Genomic DNA, 20,493 nt, shown 5'->3' on the forward strand with positions numbered 1-20,493 from the left:
GACGCGCCCAAATAATAATTTTCAAAATTCAAAAGATTGCATTTATAGTATAGGTATATACTATGCATTCACAAGGTTGGGAATGCAATAAACATAACACAAAAATAATTATATTAAAAAACGACAATTTGAGAAATCTAAAATTTGCGATCACACTTGGGAAAACAGTCATAATATTCAATAGAGTTCGGCTAAAATTTTGGAAAGGGAAAATAATACCTTTAAAAGAAAATTAAAAAATACCGTAATTATTGTGTTGAATGGTGAAAGATGTGTGTCAAATTATTTTATGAACTAGAATCCTTACTAGCTGCAGATTCTAAAAGATGAAGTAATAAATAATAGGTAATAATAGAATAAACATCATTTTATACCTCTAGGAAATAGACAAATACAAACAAATTTAAACTATCAAAGTAACTGAAACGAAAAGTCAAGAAAACGGATAGAGTTTTTAAAGGAATTTTTTAAAGTATTTTGTATTTGTCTGCATTTACAGTTTTTTTGTCTTTCAATATTCAATATTAACAAGGCTATTAAAAATAATACACATACCAGGTAAAAAATTGACAAATTTTATACCAAAATAACACTTAGAGAGTGTTTTGCTCAAAAGTGATTAAAAATTAAACAACTTTGACCTTTATTCATGACAAATATCAACATTTATTTATATTCTTATGACATGCGTTAGTGTTATTGAAGTGCTAGATATAATATATTCCTAAATATACTGGGTGTCATTGAAATGTTGTAAAAATTTTCGGGAGTGGTAATAGGTACCCATAAAAAAGTTTCTATGAACATGAGTCTGCTAGGGGCCTTAAAGGTTTATATTTATAAAATTGTTCTTTTTATAGCGTGTAAAATAAAAAAAATGACGAAATTTTCGACACTTGTATGAATTTTGCTTCTAAGGCAGCTGGGTAGTATTTGTAAGGGTTGAGGATTTTGTTTTTTCCTAATGGAGACATTTTCGATAACTATGTTTTTTATTTAGTTACACAAAAAAAGTACACTTGTAAATCGTTTGGAGCAAAGAATTTCGAGAAAATTTAAGCTTCATTTCCACGCAAACATAAAAATTAGATTATTTCTAGATTAATTTTTGTGACAATTCTAAAAAATTTATTGATACATTTTGTATTTTCCATGGCTACACAAATTCAAAGAAATGTTTTTTTGGAAATGCAGTAAAATCTACGCATTAAATTTCTTTTGCTCTTAACAATATTCAAACAAGAGTATTTTTTCTTATTTTAAACCAGTGATTAACTTAAAACTATTTTATAAGTTTTTTATCATTGCCCGTACTCATAGGAATATTTCTTCCATTTTAAGGGCCCCATCATCGTTGTTTTCACAAGTAATGAAATGTAGGTGCACTACAGTCCCCATTATTGGTATATTTTTTTCTTAAAATGAGGTTTTAATGATGACTATCTCTTGGACGCTAACTGTAATGGGCAATTTTATAAACATGAGTGAAAAATTTCATATATATTACCTTCAACAACATTGAAAGTTATGGTAAATGTTATAACGTTTATATTACAAATTTCTTCTCGTATTTCTCAGTGATTTTTTAAATGAAGACAATAGGTACGAGTTGTGAATGTTGTTAGAAGGTCAATTTGAAAAATAAGTTAAAGTTTTGAGGCAGAAAATATAGAAAGTTGGGATAGTAATTTTACATCCAAGTAAAAATTCTTAGAAAATATTCGCAATGTTCTGAGAAAAAAAATCTCATTTTAACGGTCCTCTTTTGCGCGTTTCTAGTAACTACGTTGAGAAAACACTATTCATATAAGATGATGTCAGTGGATGTAAAAGAATGATTCACTTAGACTTAATTAAATTCACCTACTTCTAGACTTAGTCAAATGTGTACAGTATTAATATGCCTAATTTCATGTGGCATTATTTAAATATTTGTATATTTACACATTTTGCATGTTCTCAAGAAAAGGGAAATCGTAAACTCCAGTTGCAAGCTGTCTGTTAAATTTATTTTAGGTTAGGTAGGATAAAAATATAATATGTAAAGTTTAGTGTACCACAACTGAACATAATGAGTATTTTATGACAGAGGAATATCCATAGACGTGATATTGCGCATACCAATTCGTTTTTAGTTGAATATAAGTGGCGATAACATCAAATTACCACTGTTGTGTAAAATTTAACAGATCGTTTTGACAAATTTGCACCATATATTTGTTAATGCAATACAGAGCAAATCAAAAGAGTAAATAACATAATTAAGAGTACATATTATTACGTCTACTAGAGTAAAGTAAAATCGTACATTTGAGAAGTATAAGTAAGATTCTAAAATTAGAACATTGGGCTTAAATCAGTAACGTAAATCTTAGTATTAAAGTAAATAGTATTTTGACCTTCAATTAATCTTACTATCATTCCAAATTATTACGTTATCTAATTCTATTAATTCAATATATATTTTTTAAATAATTTATAAGCATCCAGTATTTTATTTATTTGTTCATTGCCTTCATTGTAAAGAATTATTTCAATTCTTACTTCACTATCAGGAATATAAAATTATATTTCCTTCGAAATAAGTAATCTGCATGATTTATAAAATTTTGTTATTGCTTGTAACATTTTGAGATATTTTACGTTTCTATGTTTTTCCAAAGATTTTACTAAATTGCACAATATTTCAAAGTCTACTACTTTTGTAAATTCTTGTGAGAGAGAGATCAAATGACCTTATAACGTTAAGTTGTGATATCTATTTGCTGAATAATTACAATTAATTACTTGTATTATTATTTAATTATTGTAGAGCGAAAAAGAGGTATATTTGTTTTATAGATTTTAAATCAAAAGAGTGGTCCTTTTAGGAGATAATGTAAATAAATACGTCATATACATATATATTTCCATTGGAAAAAATCAATAAATGATAACTCTTATATAACATTTATCTTAACTTTCATTCATTTTATATCAACTCTTGATAGCCTTTAAAGAAATAGCAAATTTGTGAAAATTCTTATTATTAGTTGGAAAAAAGGACACAAAACATAAATATATATTTAATTTTTAATGGTTTTCAAGTTTCAACCTTCCTAACCTTCTCATTTGATCTATTAAACATTCATTTGACCAATTGCATTTGTCAAAAATAAGAAATCGCCAAAAAGAAGCTGCTGGTATGTACATTTAGCTTAACGTAACATTATCTCGTTTCCAACCACTATTTTATTTTTAATTTGTCTGTTAAAAGATATAGTGAAATACTTTCATTTCCGTTTATTTTGTCTTCTTTCACTCACGTTAATTTTAAAAAGTTGACAGCATTATCAACAATATTTTGTGGCTTTTGGCACTTTGCCTCTCCCTTGTCTGTATATTTATTTTACCTTGATCGAAATTCACAAGAATATTAATCATTTTTCTTTCCAGTCAGATATACACCATTATAATAAAAATGAGTGTATGGAAATTAGAACAGACCGGTGACACGGTCAAAATCAAATTCACTGGAAGTTCGGCTTTACACTGGTGTGCCTCTTTTTGTGAGACAGCTCATTATGACCATTTCAAAGGGGAAATTAAAAAGCATTTGCTAAAACATTGTTTCTACAACGTACAAGCATTGAGTTTAGTCAGGGTGACTAAAAAAAAATTGATTTGGCATACAATTTGTATTCTTGTGTTTTTCGTTGTTGATTACGCAGAAAGCACAAAGTCATTGCAAGCGATTTTTTTGTGGCATACAAGGTGTTATTAAAGCACGTGGCCAAACTTCAAAAGGTGATCCTTTGAGTGATTCGAAGACGAAAAGTTTATATAAACATAGGTCCGGTAATGCTTCGTTTTCAAGATGACACACTGTATCTAACTTTAAAAAAATCGATTTTTGGTAAAAATTTAATAATAGGTACTTTAGCCGATATTGTTGAATTTTGTCAGTGTTATTTATGGTAGAAAGGGACTAATTTAGCCTTAATTAGATTAAAATTAATAAGTCCAGTGGCGTCCCGAGGGTACCTTAACCAATATTTTTGACAAAAAAAGTACGCCAGTGACTTTTTTAAAACTCTTATAATTTTTTCGCATTAAGCAACTAAAAATACAACTTAATGCCTCTTGAATGTCTTTCGATCTTGCTTCCTTTTAAAAAAAAATTAAATCACTTTTTTTAGTTAGCATTAATTTTTATAACAATTTCTAAGACTAGAATAGACTACTGATATGGAAAAAATAAAAGGAATAGTCTTTCCGATCTCATTTGAAGACCAAAGAGCTAAGCAGTATGTGCCAGGTTCGGTCGCTACGCAACAACTCGGCATTGAAATATTTGAAAAACTTATTCCCGTATTTATTTAGCCCTACCCATATACAGGTCTGGTCGCCCAGTCGAAGAATGCATATGTGGGCAAACGCCGCATATACACAGCCCTACTGAGCGACCGGCCATAAATTTCAGTTGTTGACAAATTGTCTAACAGTGCAGTGCAGCAATGCGGAATTAATCATTCATATTAAAATTGCGAAAGGACGAAATAAGAGAGATATTTTGTTTACTAATATTATTGCAACATCGCATTTTGGAGACCCTTTGAAACGGAATAAAACGAAATACAGACAATATTGAATTAGTAGAACCTGTTGATGAAACAGATTTCGAATTTAAAAATAAAGATTTACGTGTTCATTGCCATCGTCTTTTAAATATTTACGATTGTTCAAAAAAGGAAGAAAATGAAAAATTAGATAATGAAATTATGTTTCAGTGTCGACAATTTTTCGTGTTATTACACAAGGTGTTATAGTGTAAAGAGGAAGCGAAAACAAAAACTTAAAAATAACGATGACATCACGAGAAACGTAATTCGGCGGACAATTTATAATTTATATAAATAAAATTGAGGCCATAAATAAAATATGCTGTTGGCCAAATGAACGTATAATAGACATTTTCTACACATTATATACAAATTATTAATTTTTACCTTTAGCAGAAAACTGTCTTATGGACACTCATTAAATTTTATTACTAGCCGTTTTCATACATCTTTCTACATCAGAACTTATTATAAAGAGTGATATTTTTCAATAAAGTCAAAAACAAATGAGTTTCTCCTCTTATCACTCCATCCGTGGACACACTGTATATGATTTGACCTGACTTTGAAGGAGGAAATTCACCTTATCCATACGTTCGTGACTTCATAAGACAATGTTTACTTCATTATACACCTGAAGGATTAATACTAATAAATAATTAACAGTGCATTATTGCCCTACGTAATGGTTTTTCAAACAGGAAGTACCGACTTCTTTAGTGTGTAAATATGTGATGATACATACTTTATGTACCTGCTTGTTGCAAGGGGAAAATACTTTACTTATGCACTCATACTTCCATGAAAAATGTACCCGTATCATGGGAAAATATTTACCAAGCATCTAAAAATACCGCGCAACAAATAAGTTGCAGTTCTTTGTTTCGATAAGGTAAATAGCTGTCATTGTAAACACAGACGCCGATTACGAGGAGGTTGAGAGGCTCGAGACCCCTTCCCCTGAAATATTTGCACAAATGAAGTAACTGGACTATATGAATGTTGGCTTATCCTGGAATTTTGAAAACCCTTCACCTATGATTGTAAAACATTATGTGTTTACTGTGTCAATTGAACTGGTCAACTGAGAACTGAGGATAGACGTAAAAATTCATGGCCATCTCGGAAATTCTACGACGTGTTGATTGGAAAGAAAATTACACCTACTACGCCTGAAAATCCTACGTCCTTCCCGAACAAGGCTTAACTAGATATTAAAAAGACTGTTGAATATTTTTGAATTGCGTACATGCATTAATTAAGTATTTAAAAACATAAGTAGATTTACATTAAAATTTACGCGTTGCCGGTTATTTTATTGTTGTAAAACTCACATAAGCTGAAATTTCATTCTAGAAGGAACAATATGGTGTGCCATGACCCAAAAGTATGAGACATTTTCGACTTGCGTAAGTTTTCTTTTATATGGACGGTTGTTCTCGTTTATCGCTCTCTCATGCAGAGGCAATTAAAGTCGTTTTTGACCCGTTTGCACAAATTATCTGAAGGAAAAGTTAATCCTTCAGGTGGGTTTAACTATAGATCACAAGATGTATTACGTATACGAGTATGTAACCTTGTGAATCACCTTTCGTTTAGTATAGGTGGATATTAGAACTTCTTTTAAATTATTTCTACAGATACTTCATAAATAACTACAAGCCACGTGACCAGTAATTTTGTTGGCAATCAAATTTTCATAAAATAAAAAATTATTAAAACAATAAGATCAATATTACAATAAAAGAACATTTTGTTTCACGTGCTGGTGATTGGTGTAATTTTCCACATGATTTTATTTAACCAATTAGCGATCGCATTATCTCGTGCGTAGATGGCAAGATTTAAGGATTTTTAGTTGACACTACCAGCTATGCAATATTGGTTGTCTAAGGTCGTCGGTCACGTGGCTTGTAATCATTTATGAAGGCTCTGTATTATTAGCGCTTATACCTTTATTAGTTTCATTTTGTAACATTAAAGCTTTAAAATTCTACTAAATTACAGTTAAATGATGTATCTGCGTATACAACTTGACATCAAATATTTAAATTAATGCAAAAAATTAAAGGGTCAAAAGAATTTCCGAAATATTTTCGTGATTTTTGACAGACTGTATTTAGGTGAAAAATGGGCGTATCGGGAATTAAAAAAAAGCATTTTGAAGTTCTAAGATTCTAGTTTTTAGATCTTTTGGTCTAAATTCTTTAGGGGCTACGGTTATCATGCAATTCTAAGAAATAGTACGACAGAAAAATTTTGCAAGTCCACAGACTTGGAAAACATTTTTTCAGCTAAGCCATTGCATGTAGGGTTTGCAATCCCGCAGTGTTTTTTTTCCAGCTGGAAATTTGCGGTAAATTCGCCTTTACAGCGGGATCCCGCTGTAATTCCCGCGAAAGATTTAAAAATATATTTGTATATGCAAATAATAATGCTATTATTGTTAAATGTTGTATTTAATCAAATGAAATATAAATAATTCTTGGTATTTAAAAATCAAACAGATAAGCGTTACCTATATGTATACAGGGTGGGCCATTAGTGTGAGAAAGTAAAATAACTCCCTTGTTACTCATAATACAGAAAAAAAGTTTATATAAAAGTTGTACAGAATCAAGAAACCTAAACTACAAAATTAATTTGAAACATTTGAAGAATTTTCTACATAACTTGGCAACCCTTCACTAAAATGTTAAACTGTTTATATTACCATATACAGAATTTTCTCAGAAATCCATATGTTTATAAATATACAGGGTATTTCATTTAAAAAATGTAATATTTGGCGTATCCCGTTTTTACTAATCGCCTTGTTATATTTCAAATTAATTTTGTCCTTTAGGTTTTTTGATTCTGTACCACTTTTATATAAACTTTTTTTCTGTATTATGAATAACAAAGGAATTATTTTACATTCCCACACTAATGGCCACCCTGTATATTAAAAACTATGTTTATTAATTATTACCTAAGAATCGACAGAAATCTACACATCAATAACATATTACTTTTGTTATTTTTACATAGATATTATTATGTCTCTAGTTACTTAACGTACTTCTTGCTGTTAAATTACTAAATTCATAAACATCTAGGTTAGGTTAGTAATTTAATCGTAGTAACAATTTCTAAAAAAATATTTACTACATCGATAATACAGTATAATAAAATTAATATACAAGAAGACAAAACTATTATCTGCATATAAAATTTCACTTTGTAAACACTTTTTTTTTTCTCCAAAATAAACAAACGAATCAAGGAATTTGTTTGATTGATACAAAGATCTGCCAATTTTAATATTTTCCTTCGCTCGATTGATCGATGCTGTCACAGGGGAACAGGATGCGCATGCAAACCAAACGGAGCGCTCGCGCGCACGTCGCTATATGGACGTGTTCTATTCAAAAATTTCCCGCGCGGAAATTACCGCACAAATGCGGGAATTCCGCAGGTCTCATTGACATGCGGGAAATCGCTGGAATGCTGTAACGCGGAATGCGGGATTGCAAACCCTAATTGCATGGACCAGATAGATTGTTTATTCAGCTTCAATTTCCTTTTTTTTTTTTAATTTCGATACGACCATTTTTCATCGAAATATCGGACTTTTAATGGAAAAGGGTCCTTTTGTCTTCAATCATCGATATCTCGGCGACAAATGGCCGTACAGAGAATTGTAAGGCAGTTTCGAACACTGGAATAAATTTTCTATAATATGCTGCCGCAACTTTAAAAAAAAATATTTTTTCATCTTTTACAAGAATTTAAAAAAACAGGAAAAAAGGGTAATTCATGGTTTTTTAGAAAATTGACGGTAAAATTAGAAATATTCACGAAATGACTAATGTTAAGCATGATTATTACAGTTCGATATACCTAGAAGAACCCTGTGAAGTTTCATCTCGAACTAGCGATACCGTTTCTTTGTTTCAGTCAAACTTTTGAAAAAAACACTTCATAATTATTTCCGGTTTTCTCACATTTTTACTGCAAATAACGTTTAAATTGATGAAAAAAATATTTCGAAAAATTTTCGAAGTTTTTTAATTTTTTTCTTGTTTTTTGGAAAACCTTGACATTGAAGAAAACAAAATCCGATTGTTTCCAGAACGATTCGGCTTTTCCGTCCTATGCTATTCATCAACTTTTAATTAAATTAAAATTAAAGTTGATGACCCAAACCATATTTCGACCCCGATTCAAACCGTTTTTTGAGACAAATTTCTAATTAATTTTTGTGCAGTCTCTTAAAAAACAGTTTTTTTCAAAACTACCCTGTCTTTTCTGGAAAAAAAAATAATTTTTTTTTATTAATTTAAACGTTATTTGTGGTAAAAATGTGAGAAAACTTGAAAAGATTTTTTTTCCCATTTCAATCATGATTTTGAAGTTTTTAAGCTCAAAAACATGACCCTTTAATTTTTTCCAAAAGTTTGACTGAAACACAGAAACGGTTCGCTAGATCAAGATGAAACTTCACAAGGTTCTTCTGGGTATATTGAACTGTAAAAGTCATGCTTAACATTAGTCATTTCGTGAATATTTCTAATTTAGCCGTCAATTTTCTAAAAAAAAAAACATAAATTATCCTTTTTTTCCTATTTTTTAAAATTCGTGTAAAAGATGAAAAAAAATTATTTTTTTTTAAGTTGCGGCGACATGTTTTAGGAAATTTATTCCAGTTTTCGAAACTGCCCAATTCTCTGTACGACCATTTGTCGCCGACATATCGATGATTGAAGACAAAACAATCCTTTTAAATTAAAAGACCGATATTTCGATGAAAAGTGGTCGTATCGAAATTTAAAAATAAAGGAAATTCAAGCTGAATAAACAAGCCGTTGCAAAAATTTTTTGTCGCGCTATTTCTTAGAATTGCATGTTAATCGTATAGCTCCTAAAAAATTTCGACCGAAAGATCTAAAAGCTAGAATCTTGGAGCTTTTTTTAATTCCCGATACGATCATTTTTCACCTAAATACAGTCTTTCAAAAATCACGGAAAAATTTCGGAAATTCTTTTGACCCTTTAATTTTTTGCATTAGTTTAGTTATGCTAAAGAAATAATTCTAAGCATTGAAATTATGAAATACTGTTAGAAAACCTTAAAAGAAATAAACTCATCTTCTTGTTTCTAATAGTTATATCACTTTGGATAAAGAACATTACGAAATCCAGCTACCGGGTGGGGTATCTATATTGTTGTTGCATATATTGGGATTTCGGAATAGGTAAGATATAGAAAAATGGTCAATTGGGGAAAGTTTTTTAGACCATTGGAATACCGTTCGATCAACACCATTTCCTGTGGAACTTCCTGTTTTCGTATGTGCGCCGTATTGAATCGTATGCTGAACGTAAAAGGTATTGTTTGAACTTTTTAATGAAAAAAAAATCAATAAATCACCGAAAAAAACATTTAGTATCACAAAGTACAAGGATGTTATAAAAAATAGGTCAAGCTGTTAACTGCAGATTCTTTAAGTGAAAATAATGTGACTTCTGTCAATTTTCATTTAGCTGTTTATTTTTTAAATTTTTTTTTGGTGCAGGGTTTTGTTTATGAGATATTGTAACTTATTTGGATATGTGATAGACATTTTTTGTTTTAAACTATGTTTAGGGCTTGACATTCTTAACAATGGTATATTTTGGTAAGGTTTAGTTAAATGTTCCCTAATTCATTTAATATAATTTAAGAAATTTGAATAATTTATTATTAAGATCTTATATTACTGTTATTCCGGTATAAGAACTAGAAGAAGATAAACATAAATTATTGGAAATTTATATCAAATACGACGAACAAATAATAATGGAAGTTGCAAGGAACTAACAAAAAATAAACATAGCGGTGTATTATTATTACTTTACGCCTTATCATTTTCTTCAATCTGCACTTGAAAAATTGTAGTGTCTAAGTGCTAGGGCAAAAAAATAATAAAAAATTTAAAAAAATTATTCCTATGCTAATTTGTCTGCTAGATGTATGTTATGCGGAAATGTAGCAGAATCGATACGGACATCTTCGTCAAGATTACACATCATATATCTAAAAAAGTTACAATATCTAAAAAAGTTACAATATTTTATAAACGAAGCCTTAAATCAAGATTGTGAATGAAAATAATGAACGAAATAAATTTTCAATCAAAAAATCATTATCCTTGAACCATAGGCGTGCGCAGGAGCAAGTTGCAGGGCTAATGAATATGATGACCTCTCTTTCGTTCGTTTACGCATTTATTTTATCAAAATTACACAAAAATGTGTCGGCATAAGATAGTCTGTGCAAAATTTTACCACAACATCTTAAAAAAACAATGGAGTTATTAATAAATATATTTGTTTAAAATGTAATGTTGCATTCAGTATCTTGAAAAAATTGTCTAAATAAATGGCACTTTTTTTGCAAGACGTTGTATAATTATGACTTCAATTGATGAGAATTTAGGAGTTTTTATTGTAATAAAAGTTAGTAATAACTTGAATGACATTTAACGTAAAGTAATTAATATAATACATATAACTTATTTAAAAAAGGTAGAACAATTTTCAGTAGAAATTATTCTACCTAGTGCATTGAAAATTATCGATAAATTTACCAAATCTTGCATATAGGCAAGTTGAATTGTTATTTATTTGAGATTTTATAAAAAAATTGTTACATCTAGGTGCCAATATAAAGACGAATAGACGATTTCTTACATCTAATCTAGAATGCTATAAAAACTAATATGTGGTACAAAAACATCCCACTTGGTAGGAATGAAATATCGAAGTAGACAAAAATTTTAAATACACAAATTAGTCTCATCAAGCAACTACAAAAAGGCATTTAGTAAAAGATGAGGTAAATCAAAATCAATTAATAAAAATAACAGGCCACGAAATTGTCAATTCAATAAAACCTTATTTACAAGTAGACAAAAATGTTCCATGAAAAAGCATTATAAAAAATTTTTATAACAAAGAGTTTTGTGTTTCTTCACTTTCAACCTCAGTTTCAAGCAATATAATTAAAGACAAACTTTTAGTAGTTCAATCATAAATTTTAATACTTAATTATATTTTCAATTGTCAAAATTTTAATAATATTAATGAATAAATAAGAGTTATAAATTGCGTTTGTAGTTTGCAAGGACGAATAATTTTGTACTAGTATGCTCCAGTGCAGAATTATCGTCTAATTTCAATTTCGTTGGTTCAAGGCAACAATGAGAAACTGCCATTTCTTTGTTCAAATGTCAAATTTGACTGATGAATAAAATTTTCAGTGTAATAAAGAGCTAATTGTCCAACTTACAAATGCCTCATTAAACAATAGAACTGTCAACAAAATAAAATAAATTCTGTTCTAAACTTATTGTAATCGCAGTGACTATTACAATTATAATAATTATTTTCTAAATAGGTATTATACTACTTCTGAAGATAAATAACAAATTAGCAGATAATTAACTGATTGCTAATAATTCCTAAGTATCTTTGAATTGTAAAAATAGAGGAAATATCAAGGCATTGTCTTTGAACTCCTCAAACTTATCCGGATGTCCCTGTTAGATTGTTGGTATTGTAATGGACTAAACCCACGTACAAGAAACGATATCATTTTAATAGGTATTTGTTATTGAGCATGCTATTGTCAGTTGACCCCTCTGAAGGTTAGATTAAAAAATGTCAAAGACAAAATCGTGAAAGAGAATAATAATAACATATTTTTGTAACATTTTTCAAGGAGTAAAGGATCAATCACGAATAGGTCCTGATAATTTCTCAATTAAATAATTTCATATTAATCTTCATCAATAAAAATATGAGTGGTATTAAATTCTATTGCATAAACATTAACATAGCTGAGCATTTAGCAGCACATCTGCTATATAAATTGATAAATGGAAAAGTAATAGTCTGCTATTTAAAATTAATTTAAAATTAGGGACAAACATGAGTGGCGAAATAATTAATTAAAAAAATAAATTACTGAAATATTTTTTATACAGGTTTATTTACTGTAGAATGGGTTAAATAAAAGCTTTCGTAAATTTGAATAAAATGCACATAAATCTTAATAAAAAATATTTTTTGTGTTTTTATTGCAGCAGATAAGAATATTTTTGTTTATCTAAAATTCACATTTGAATTTCCCGAAATTTTTTCTCTAAACTCATGTTCCTTGCAATCAATATGATACATCAATATTATAGTTGCTTATCTTTAGAATTCCCACTAGTATAGTTTTGTTTTTGTAGTATAAAAAATATGGTTTAGAGATGGCTTAACTTGTTATATTAGCATATTTACTCTTATTATGATTTTATCAACAGAACTGGAAAGTGAATAGTGAAATTACTATCATCAAAGTACATATTTTCAGTTCTACTAGACGAACAACAAGGTAACTTTCATATGTAGATATCTATAAGTCCGCAGATTGTGAAGATTATTGATCTAGGTTGCTCATGGGAACATTATTTACATTATATATGGTGTAACTATAATAGTTCACCAAACGTTAAACGCGGAATCTACATTACAAATCAATTTAAAAAGTATACAGAGTAGTCCAGATTTTAATGGACAAACTAATAAACAATAAATATTAACATCACTTTGCTCTGTAAACATAGGCGCAAGAAGCTACCGTTTATGAGGGCGTTGAAATTAATAATAATAAAACATTTTTTTTTTAATATCTGGAAAACCGCTACATCAAATTTATCCAAATTTGGTACACATTTTTTTTCAAATATTTCTCCTACTTTCTGTATGCACACAGTCCAAATTCAAAAACAAGTGGCGGAGAAACGAGGATGTGGTTTCCTTATTTAAAGTAAAATAGTCTGGAGGACATACCTTTGGACCAACGGATCGGGACCTGGTTTCAAATGGACATTCTGGCCAGGTAGTTTGTGAATGGCTGATAAACCACTATCAAAACAGATGGATTGGTCGGAATGGCCCCATACCTTAGCCACCTAGATTACCTGATCTTAATATATTAAATTATTTTATTTGGGGTAAACTAAAAAATGACGTTTATGCCGTTCCTATAGTAAATATAGACCAGCTAGTGCAAAGGCTAAATGAGTCCTGCGCTAATTTGAAGCAAAATTCAGTTTTAATCAAAGCTGCTGTGAATTCTATAACCAAAAGTTGTCAAAAAATTCATTGAGGTTGGAGGTGGACACGTCGAGCGATTAATTTAATTTAATTGTTTTTTATTAATTTTACTGTATACCAAATTTGGATAAATTTGAACAAGCGGTTTTTCAGTTATTTAAAAAAATTGTTTTACTTTTGTTAATTTCAACACCCTGTATCTCATAAACGGTGGCTTTCTGCGCCTATGTTCATAGAGCAAAGTGATGTTAATGTTTGTTGTTTAGTACTTTCCCGAAGTTTGTGTATTAAAATATGGGACACCCAAATTCGTTTTATTTTTCCCTGTTTCAAAGCTTTGTTTACTTGAATAATTTGTTTCATAACTCGTAAACCATTCACTTTTCGACAAAAATAAAATAATGTTTTTTCATCCGGAATGTTTCAGACCATTATAAAATGTATTCATATTATCAATTAATTCAGTAGCGTAGAAGTTTTATTTTAAAATATGGAAACGATATCCTTGTTTCTCCGCTACTGGTTTCTGAATTTGGACTGTGTGTATACAGAACTAGAAGAAATATTTGAAAAAAAATGTGCACCAAATTTGAATAAATTTGATGGTGCGGTTTTCCAGATATTTAAAAAAACCGTTTTATTTTTGTTAATTTGAACGCCCTGTATCTCATAAACTGTGACTTTCTGCGCCTATGTTCATAGAGCAAAGTGATGTTAATTTTTGTTGTATAGTACTTTCTCGAAGTTTGTCTATTAAAATCTGAACCACCCTGTATATAGGAAATCCTTCATTTTCGAAAAGAAAATTCGATCTTTTTATATGACAAAAATAAAATGGCTGAACTTATTTCGTTACATTTGACACGTTATTTTAATGTTTGATTGTTCACGAACATATGCATAACATTGTTGCATATTTTCGATATAAACGATACAATTTTTGAACATATGTAAAGTTACTAAAAGTATCTAGTTAGCCATCAGAAATGTTTTATCTACGTCATAATTTTTCCCTAACCTCAAAAAATAGTTCAAAATCATAAAGATGCATGGATGTATTAATAGGGTCAAAATAAAAACTTTTTATTCCTGCACTTTTTTCTCTAAAATGCCTCCTTGTGTTGTTACAGGCTTTTTGATAATCTTTAAAATTGGTTAAAAATTGCTGTAACTCCATAAGGAGGCATTTTAGAGAAAAAAATGCAGGAATAAAAGTTTGTATTTTGATCCTATTATATAGTTTTAAAATCTTAACTATTTAATTAAAAATCGAGATTTTGAGCTATTTTTTTGAGGTTAGGGTTTCAGCGGGTGAAAATACAGGGGGGATATTATACTCCGTTAAAAGAAAATTGTGTGCCTGTGTTATTATTGAAATAAAGTTTTGTCGAGAATTTTGGTTAAAACCAGTCAATGTTGAGATTTATTTAAAACAATTTTTATGGATTTTTTCAAGTTTTGTTGCCTTTCATTCAGTGTTAACAACATTGCGGTATATTTTAAAGCTTATTATTATTGGCAAAATGTCCTAGAGAATTTAACTTTTAACTTTTTAACTAAAAGATATTGTGCTTGCGTATAAATATGAAATTATCTTTGTTATTTCAAATCGATTGTTATAAGTATTATGAACAGCATAATACCATTTATTATTATTACACCATCAATTTATTATTCATTCAATGCTTCAATTTGGATGACATTCATTTTTCCACTTTGCACCGCTTGAATTGTTTATTTGTTGCGCAATTTTCATAAGAACTACTAATCATCATTAACCTTTAAACAAATTTTTGAATATCACATAGGACGTCTCTATCGTCAAATAATTGAGTTACTGAAATAGATTTAATCATTCTTATTATAAACATTAGTGATAGGAATACGTTACAATTAAAAACCTACTTATAGAGATAGGAAAGATGAACGTGAGAAAAGAAATAAATAACTCATAGGCTAGTGAACTATTATTTTAGGCTTTGTGAATGGCAGCCTGCCAGTTAATAATATAACAATAAACGTTTTTCGATATATGTGTCATAAGAATCGCATTCTTTTGTATTTTTCACTAGCTGATACTGAAACTGATTTCATTAATTTCGGTTCATAAACGGAATTAGCAGAAATACTTGAGTGTATAATAATTGTATTAAAAAACGTTATCCGCGTTATTTGATTACAGAATATAAAATTTTTCTATTTTGTTTGTGTTTATGGTTTTATAGTCAAGAGTTATCGGTGTACAGACCATTAACATTCTAAGTGGTAAACGAATGAAGTGCAAATATTTTTTGCCAGAGTCAAAAGCCGGCTTCAAAACGTTCTAATTAAAAAAAGACGTTCAAATACTCGTCAAACAGAAATGTGTCAAATACATAGGTATTTGTTTCTGCAGTAGTTGAGGACTGATTTGAAACTAACAAGAGACATATGGCCAATTGATTCGTTGAAAGTGAGAATTTAGCTGGCCTCTTAGTTTCTGATCTATCTGATAAGTTCTGATCTGATCTGCTATCTGATATGATATCTGATCTGATATCCGATCTGATATCTGATCTGATATCTGATCTGATATCTGATAGGTTCTGATCTATCTGATAGTTTGAAGATAGTTTGATATTGACAGTTTGAAACGGTTTGAAACTGATAGTTTGAAAACAGTTTGAGACTGTCGCAGAAACAAACTTTTACGACCAGAATTTAAAGCGTAGGCGCAAAATGTATCATACACAAGATGCAGGCCGAAACGAACTCTAATAAAATTAAATAAATATGTCAACGATAGAGGGTCTGCCAATGTTACAGAAAATAATTTTGCCTATTAAAGTCAATACGGTTAAGCCGTTTTCAGATGCAAATATCTCTTTCTTATTGGTGCAAAACAAGCCCTTTATAAACAGCCAATAATAAGGAGACACATCAAAAATAGAAACTGGAAGCTTTATTTTTAATTGCAATTTAACTCCAAGAAAAAAATTGTGATGTAATTTTTATTTGGAAAGTGCTACTTGTGATTAATTTTAAATGTTGATATTTGATCATAATCTAGCAGTGAAATTTGTAATAAGAGAAAAGTAGATCATTAGTAGCAGATCTGTTTGAAATCAGTATTTGTGACCTTACATTGTTTTTTTATATATTATATAAATTCAAATACTACGTAACTTGCATATTGTTGATAGTAAATATTATTATTTTAAAACATATATTCTATTACTAACAATATAGAGACAAAAAGATCTCTTTGTAGTAGTTGATTTTTCTTGTTCATCTTTATCAAAGGTAATGAGAAAATACAAAATACTTTTAATGATTACACTGTTTAACAATTTATTAATTTTGTGTTTTTATATTAAATATACTTGGACATATCACTTTTAGCTTTATAGTTAAATCTTTTTTATATAAAATAGTAACACCAAATCAATAAATGGTCATTTGCGTTTAATGATGAGCAATAATTGCTCGAAAAAAAGGAGTAAGCTGGTAACAATGAAACATCAATTAACCAAGCAATTGTTTCAGTAGTGCATGAGACCATAAACGTTTTAAAATATTTCGAGTAGATAATTTGAAGTGATAAAAACTTCGTTAACCATCCGAAGGTAAAGTAAAAACAAACAGGAAGGGGAACAGTTAGTAGGTCATTACCTTCTTGCGTTGTGCTTGCTCTACTTCATTCCCTGATTTTAGAAGCTATTACGTTTTTTCCTCAATAATTCTGAGTGTAGAAATATTATCCATCTACTCGTTTGGATATTACAGAATACAATTACATTTACCTGATTTAGATAAGAAAGGAAGTACTTAGCTGCTGAAGTTTATTTATAGTCATTTGCAATTCTTAATTTTGATGAAATGTTCACAATAATTGTCAGATATTATCATTTTTCTTTTAATAGAAAATAAAACCAGTGATGGAAGCTAATAGAGGCAATAATTTTTTTATTTCTATGATAATGAGAAAAACTAAGTTTCACTTTATACTTTTTTAAATTGTAGTACGATCAGAATATCGCTAGTACTCTTTATTTTTTATGTAGAATCCGAAAAAAATATAAAAAATGTGAGTTTCCATTTAAAAAACCAATATTGGAGTCTGGCCAGGAAAAGTGGAACACCCTGTATAGTTGAATATATTTTTAATTTGTACATTCCGACAAATGTGGCAACATAGTAAAAAGAAAAATCCATATACTCGTATTCCTCACTTTAACATAGATATTTGACTTTCCCGCACTAGTGGCACACGCTGTATTTATTTCAGTTTTATCTGAAAATAGAGACATTCCCAGAAATGAGGTACCTAATTTATTAATGTTTTTTTTTTTCACGAACATTTAATTGCTACGGTGACAAACGTATTTTTTAAATAGCTTCGTACCGTAATAATTGTACCTCATTTGCGCTATTGTTTCATTTACCGTAACTGTAGATCATAACTTACCTCAGTTCAGTAAACAAAAATAATGATCAGTGTGTTTTTTTTACAGTTATAGAGGCGAGGAACGCAGCAAGTTTGGAGTCGGGAACCGGTGAATCGGAGTTGCCAAGTTACACCATCGCTTCCGGTCTGCCGACCTACGAAGAAGCCTTAGAACAGCTGAAGCAGGTCAAGGAACTCAGCGGATACAGTGCGAAAACATCGGAAACAATAGAAAACCGGACGCCCCACACTCCGCCAACCCCAGCAGTAAACACGCTATCGGTGATAAACTTATTTCAACTCTATAAAAACAACGACAGTGCACCGTCAATAAAAACGACGTCGTGAGAGGGCACCAGAGAATAGTGTGAGTTGAGTCACGTATGTGTTGATCTACATCTTGAGACTTAACGAGTTTCGTCTTTGATGTCACCGATGGAATGCTTGCGAAACCAAGAGGAAACCTGTGACTGGGGTGACAATAGCCAGTTTTTGTCATTAGTTACCATTTAAGAATCTAATACAAGAACTAGATGTAACTGAACTGAATAAGTTATTTTTATACTTTTGTAAAATTGCGACTACTTCGACGCAATTGTGTCTTTAAATATTGTGTGTAGAGTTGATTGTATAGAGGAATTCGTTGTATGGAAATAACAAATCAAGTGAATGTATAATGGCATTGAAAAATTAGATCAATTTAAAGCAGACGGCGACTTCGGTGTACAAGGTGGTCAAAATAAAATTTATTATACAATAAAAATTATTGTTGGCAGTTCCTTATTTGTATTTGAACTTGGCTCGCAATCATCTGAATTAGGTTTCATCTTGATACAAAATATTTTTCTTTTTCCTCCTCTAGTAAACCAAATGAAAATTACTCTTTCTATACTCTGCTCTTTCTCTTAAGGTGCGTTACTAGAAAGAGTAGTAATTTAGTATTTATAATTTTGTTAAAGGTTTATCATGGTGCATTTTGCACTGCGTTATATTTCTGATGGAGGTGCACTTTTCTTCTCGAGATGCAGCTTAGTGCAGGTGAAGGAAAAAATACCTTTAATTACAGATATTTTTTTATGATACAGTTGTTGGTTAACGGACGAAATATTTTTATAGTAATTTGCAAGAACTGCTAACATAAATTCTTGTAAAGTTAAAGTTTATCTGATTATTCCTGATAGAATTTCTACATGAGTGATGCACAATATGATCGAACACTAAAATTACAGTTGATTTTATTGGGAGCATCTTTAAATTAAATTAATAATACATTTCACATAATAATAATTGAAACATTTGTACAGTGACTTAACAGTTTGCCATAGTTTCAAGCGGAGAAACAATTCGAACATAACAAATTCAACCATGTTCTATTTTGTTCATTCCTGATTTTTTGCACATATGCGAAACATTTAAAGTTCCAAGGGAATTAAATTAGAAATATCGTCAAAATTCTGATACTACGTCCAACACCAATTTTGTCTTTGTTTGGTATCTCAATATTAAAATTATAGAAACATGGAATAAAATGATGCAAGTCATACCTAACGGATATTGAAGTCTGGTCACTCATTTGGATTTCCAATGACGATTACGATTGAGAAACACTTTTTATTACTTTTTTATATCTTCAATAAAAGGTTAATGGTCCTTTCAAGAACAACTTTTTTAAGGAAAAGTATTATTTACTTTTAATAGTAACTTTTTACCACAATCTGACTCAGCTGTTAAAGTTTACCTTACGTAACATGATGAGAAGTGATTTGTTCCGTTTATTATATTACGACTAAAATATTTTGTATTTTTTAAATTTTTGTTAACATCCTTGCTTTAAATTTCATATTATTTTTTAGGGATAGCGATGACAATCCACCAAGCTTCAAATTTAAAATAAATTTCAAAATATGTTTTCGCACCTATATATTTTATGAGAGGTACATACAATATTACACCAAATTACGAAATATTTTATAAACGAATTCAAGTAAATAATAATTTTCACTCTCTGTAAGTGCTAATACATTTAATTGGATACATTATCGCAACCGTTAAAAGTTTAACGATGGCGTCTGCAATGTCAGCTAAGTAATTCCTTTATGAAGTCAGTTACGTAATACTATCTAAATCTGTAGATTAGAATATTCCTACACACCACATAGTATTATTATTATTGTTAATGTGTAGGCATTGATGGCTGTGTATTAGATTATAATTTTTTATTTTAACTGGCATTTTAACATTAATTAATGTTATTTATGTGAAACGTGATAATTTAATTTAAGTCTGATGACGCTGGACGTCAATTTTTATTGTAGATAATTGCAAATATTTGTTTTG

At 29.6% G+C, this 20,493-nt stretch overlaps 1 protein-coding gene across 1 annotated transcript in view; it reads left to right on the forward strand.

Moving 5' to 3' along the window:
• The window catches only part of LOC108906176, a 42,384-nt gene extending 21,893 nt beyond the window's left edge, over positions 1–20,491 (forward strand). Inside the window, exon 2 of the mRNA XM_018709377.2 lies at positions 18,224–20,491. Coding sequence (XP_018564893.1) covers positions 18,224–18,504 — 281 coding nt within the window. The 3' untranslated portion in view covers positions 18,505–20,491. The remainder of the gene's footprint in view (positions 1–18,223) is intronic.
• The last annotated feature ends 2 nt before the right edge of the window (positions 20,492–20,493 follow it).

The sequence above is a fragment of the Anoplophora glabripennis genome, unplaced genomic scaffold, assembly GCF_000390285.2.
Source record: "Anoplophora glabripennis isolate ALB-LARVAE unplaced genomic scaffold, Agla_2.0 scaffold126, whole genome shotgun sequence".
In the NCBI taxonomy this organism is placed as follows: Eukaryota; Metazoa; Arthropoda; class Insecta; order Coleoptera; family Cerambycidae; genus Anoplophora; species Anoplophora glabripennis.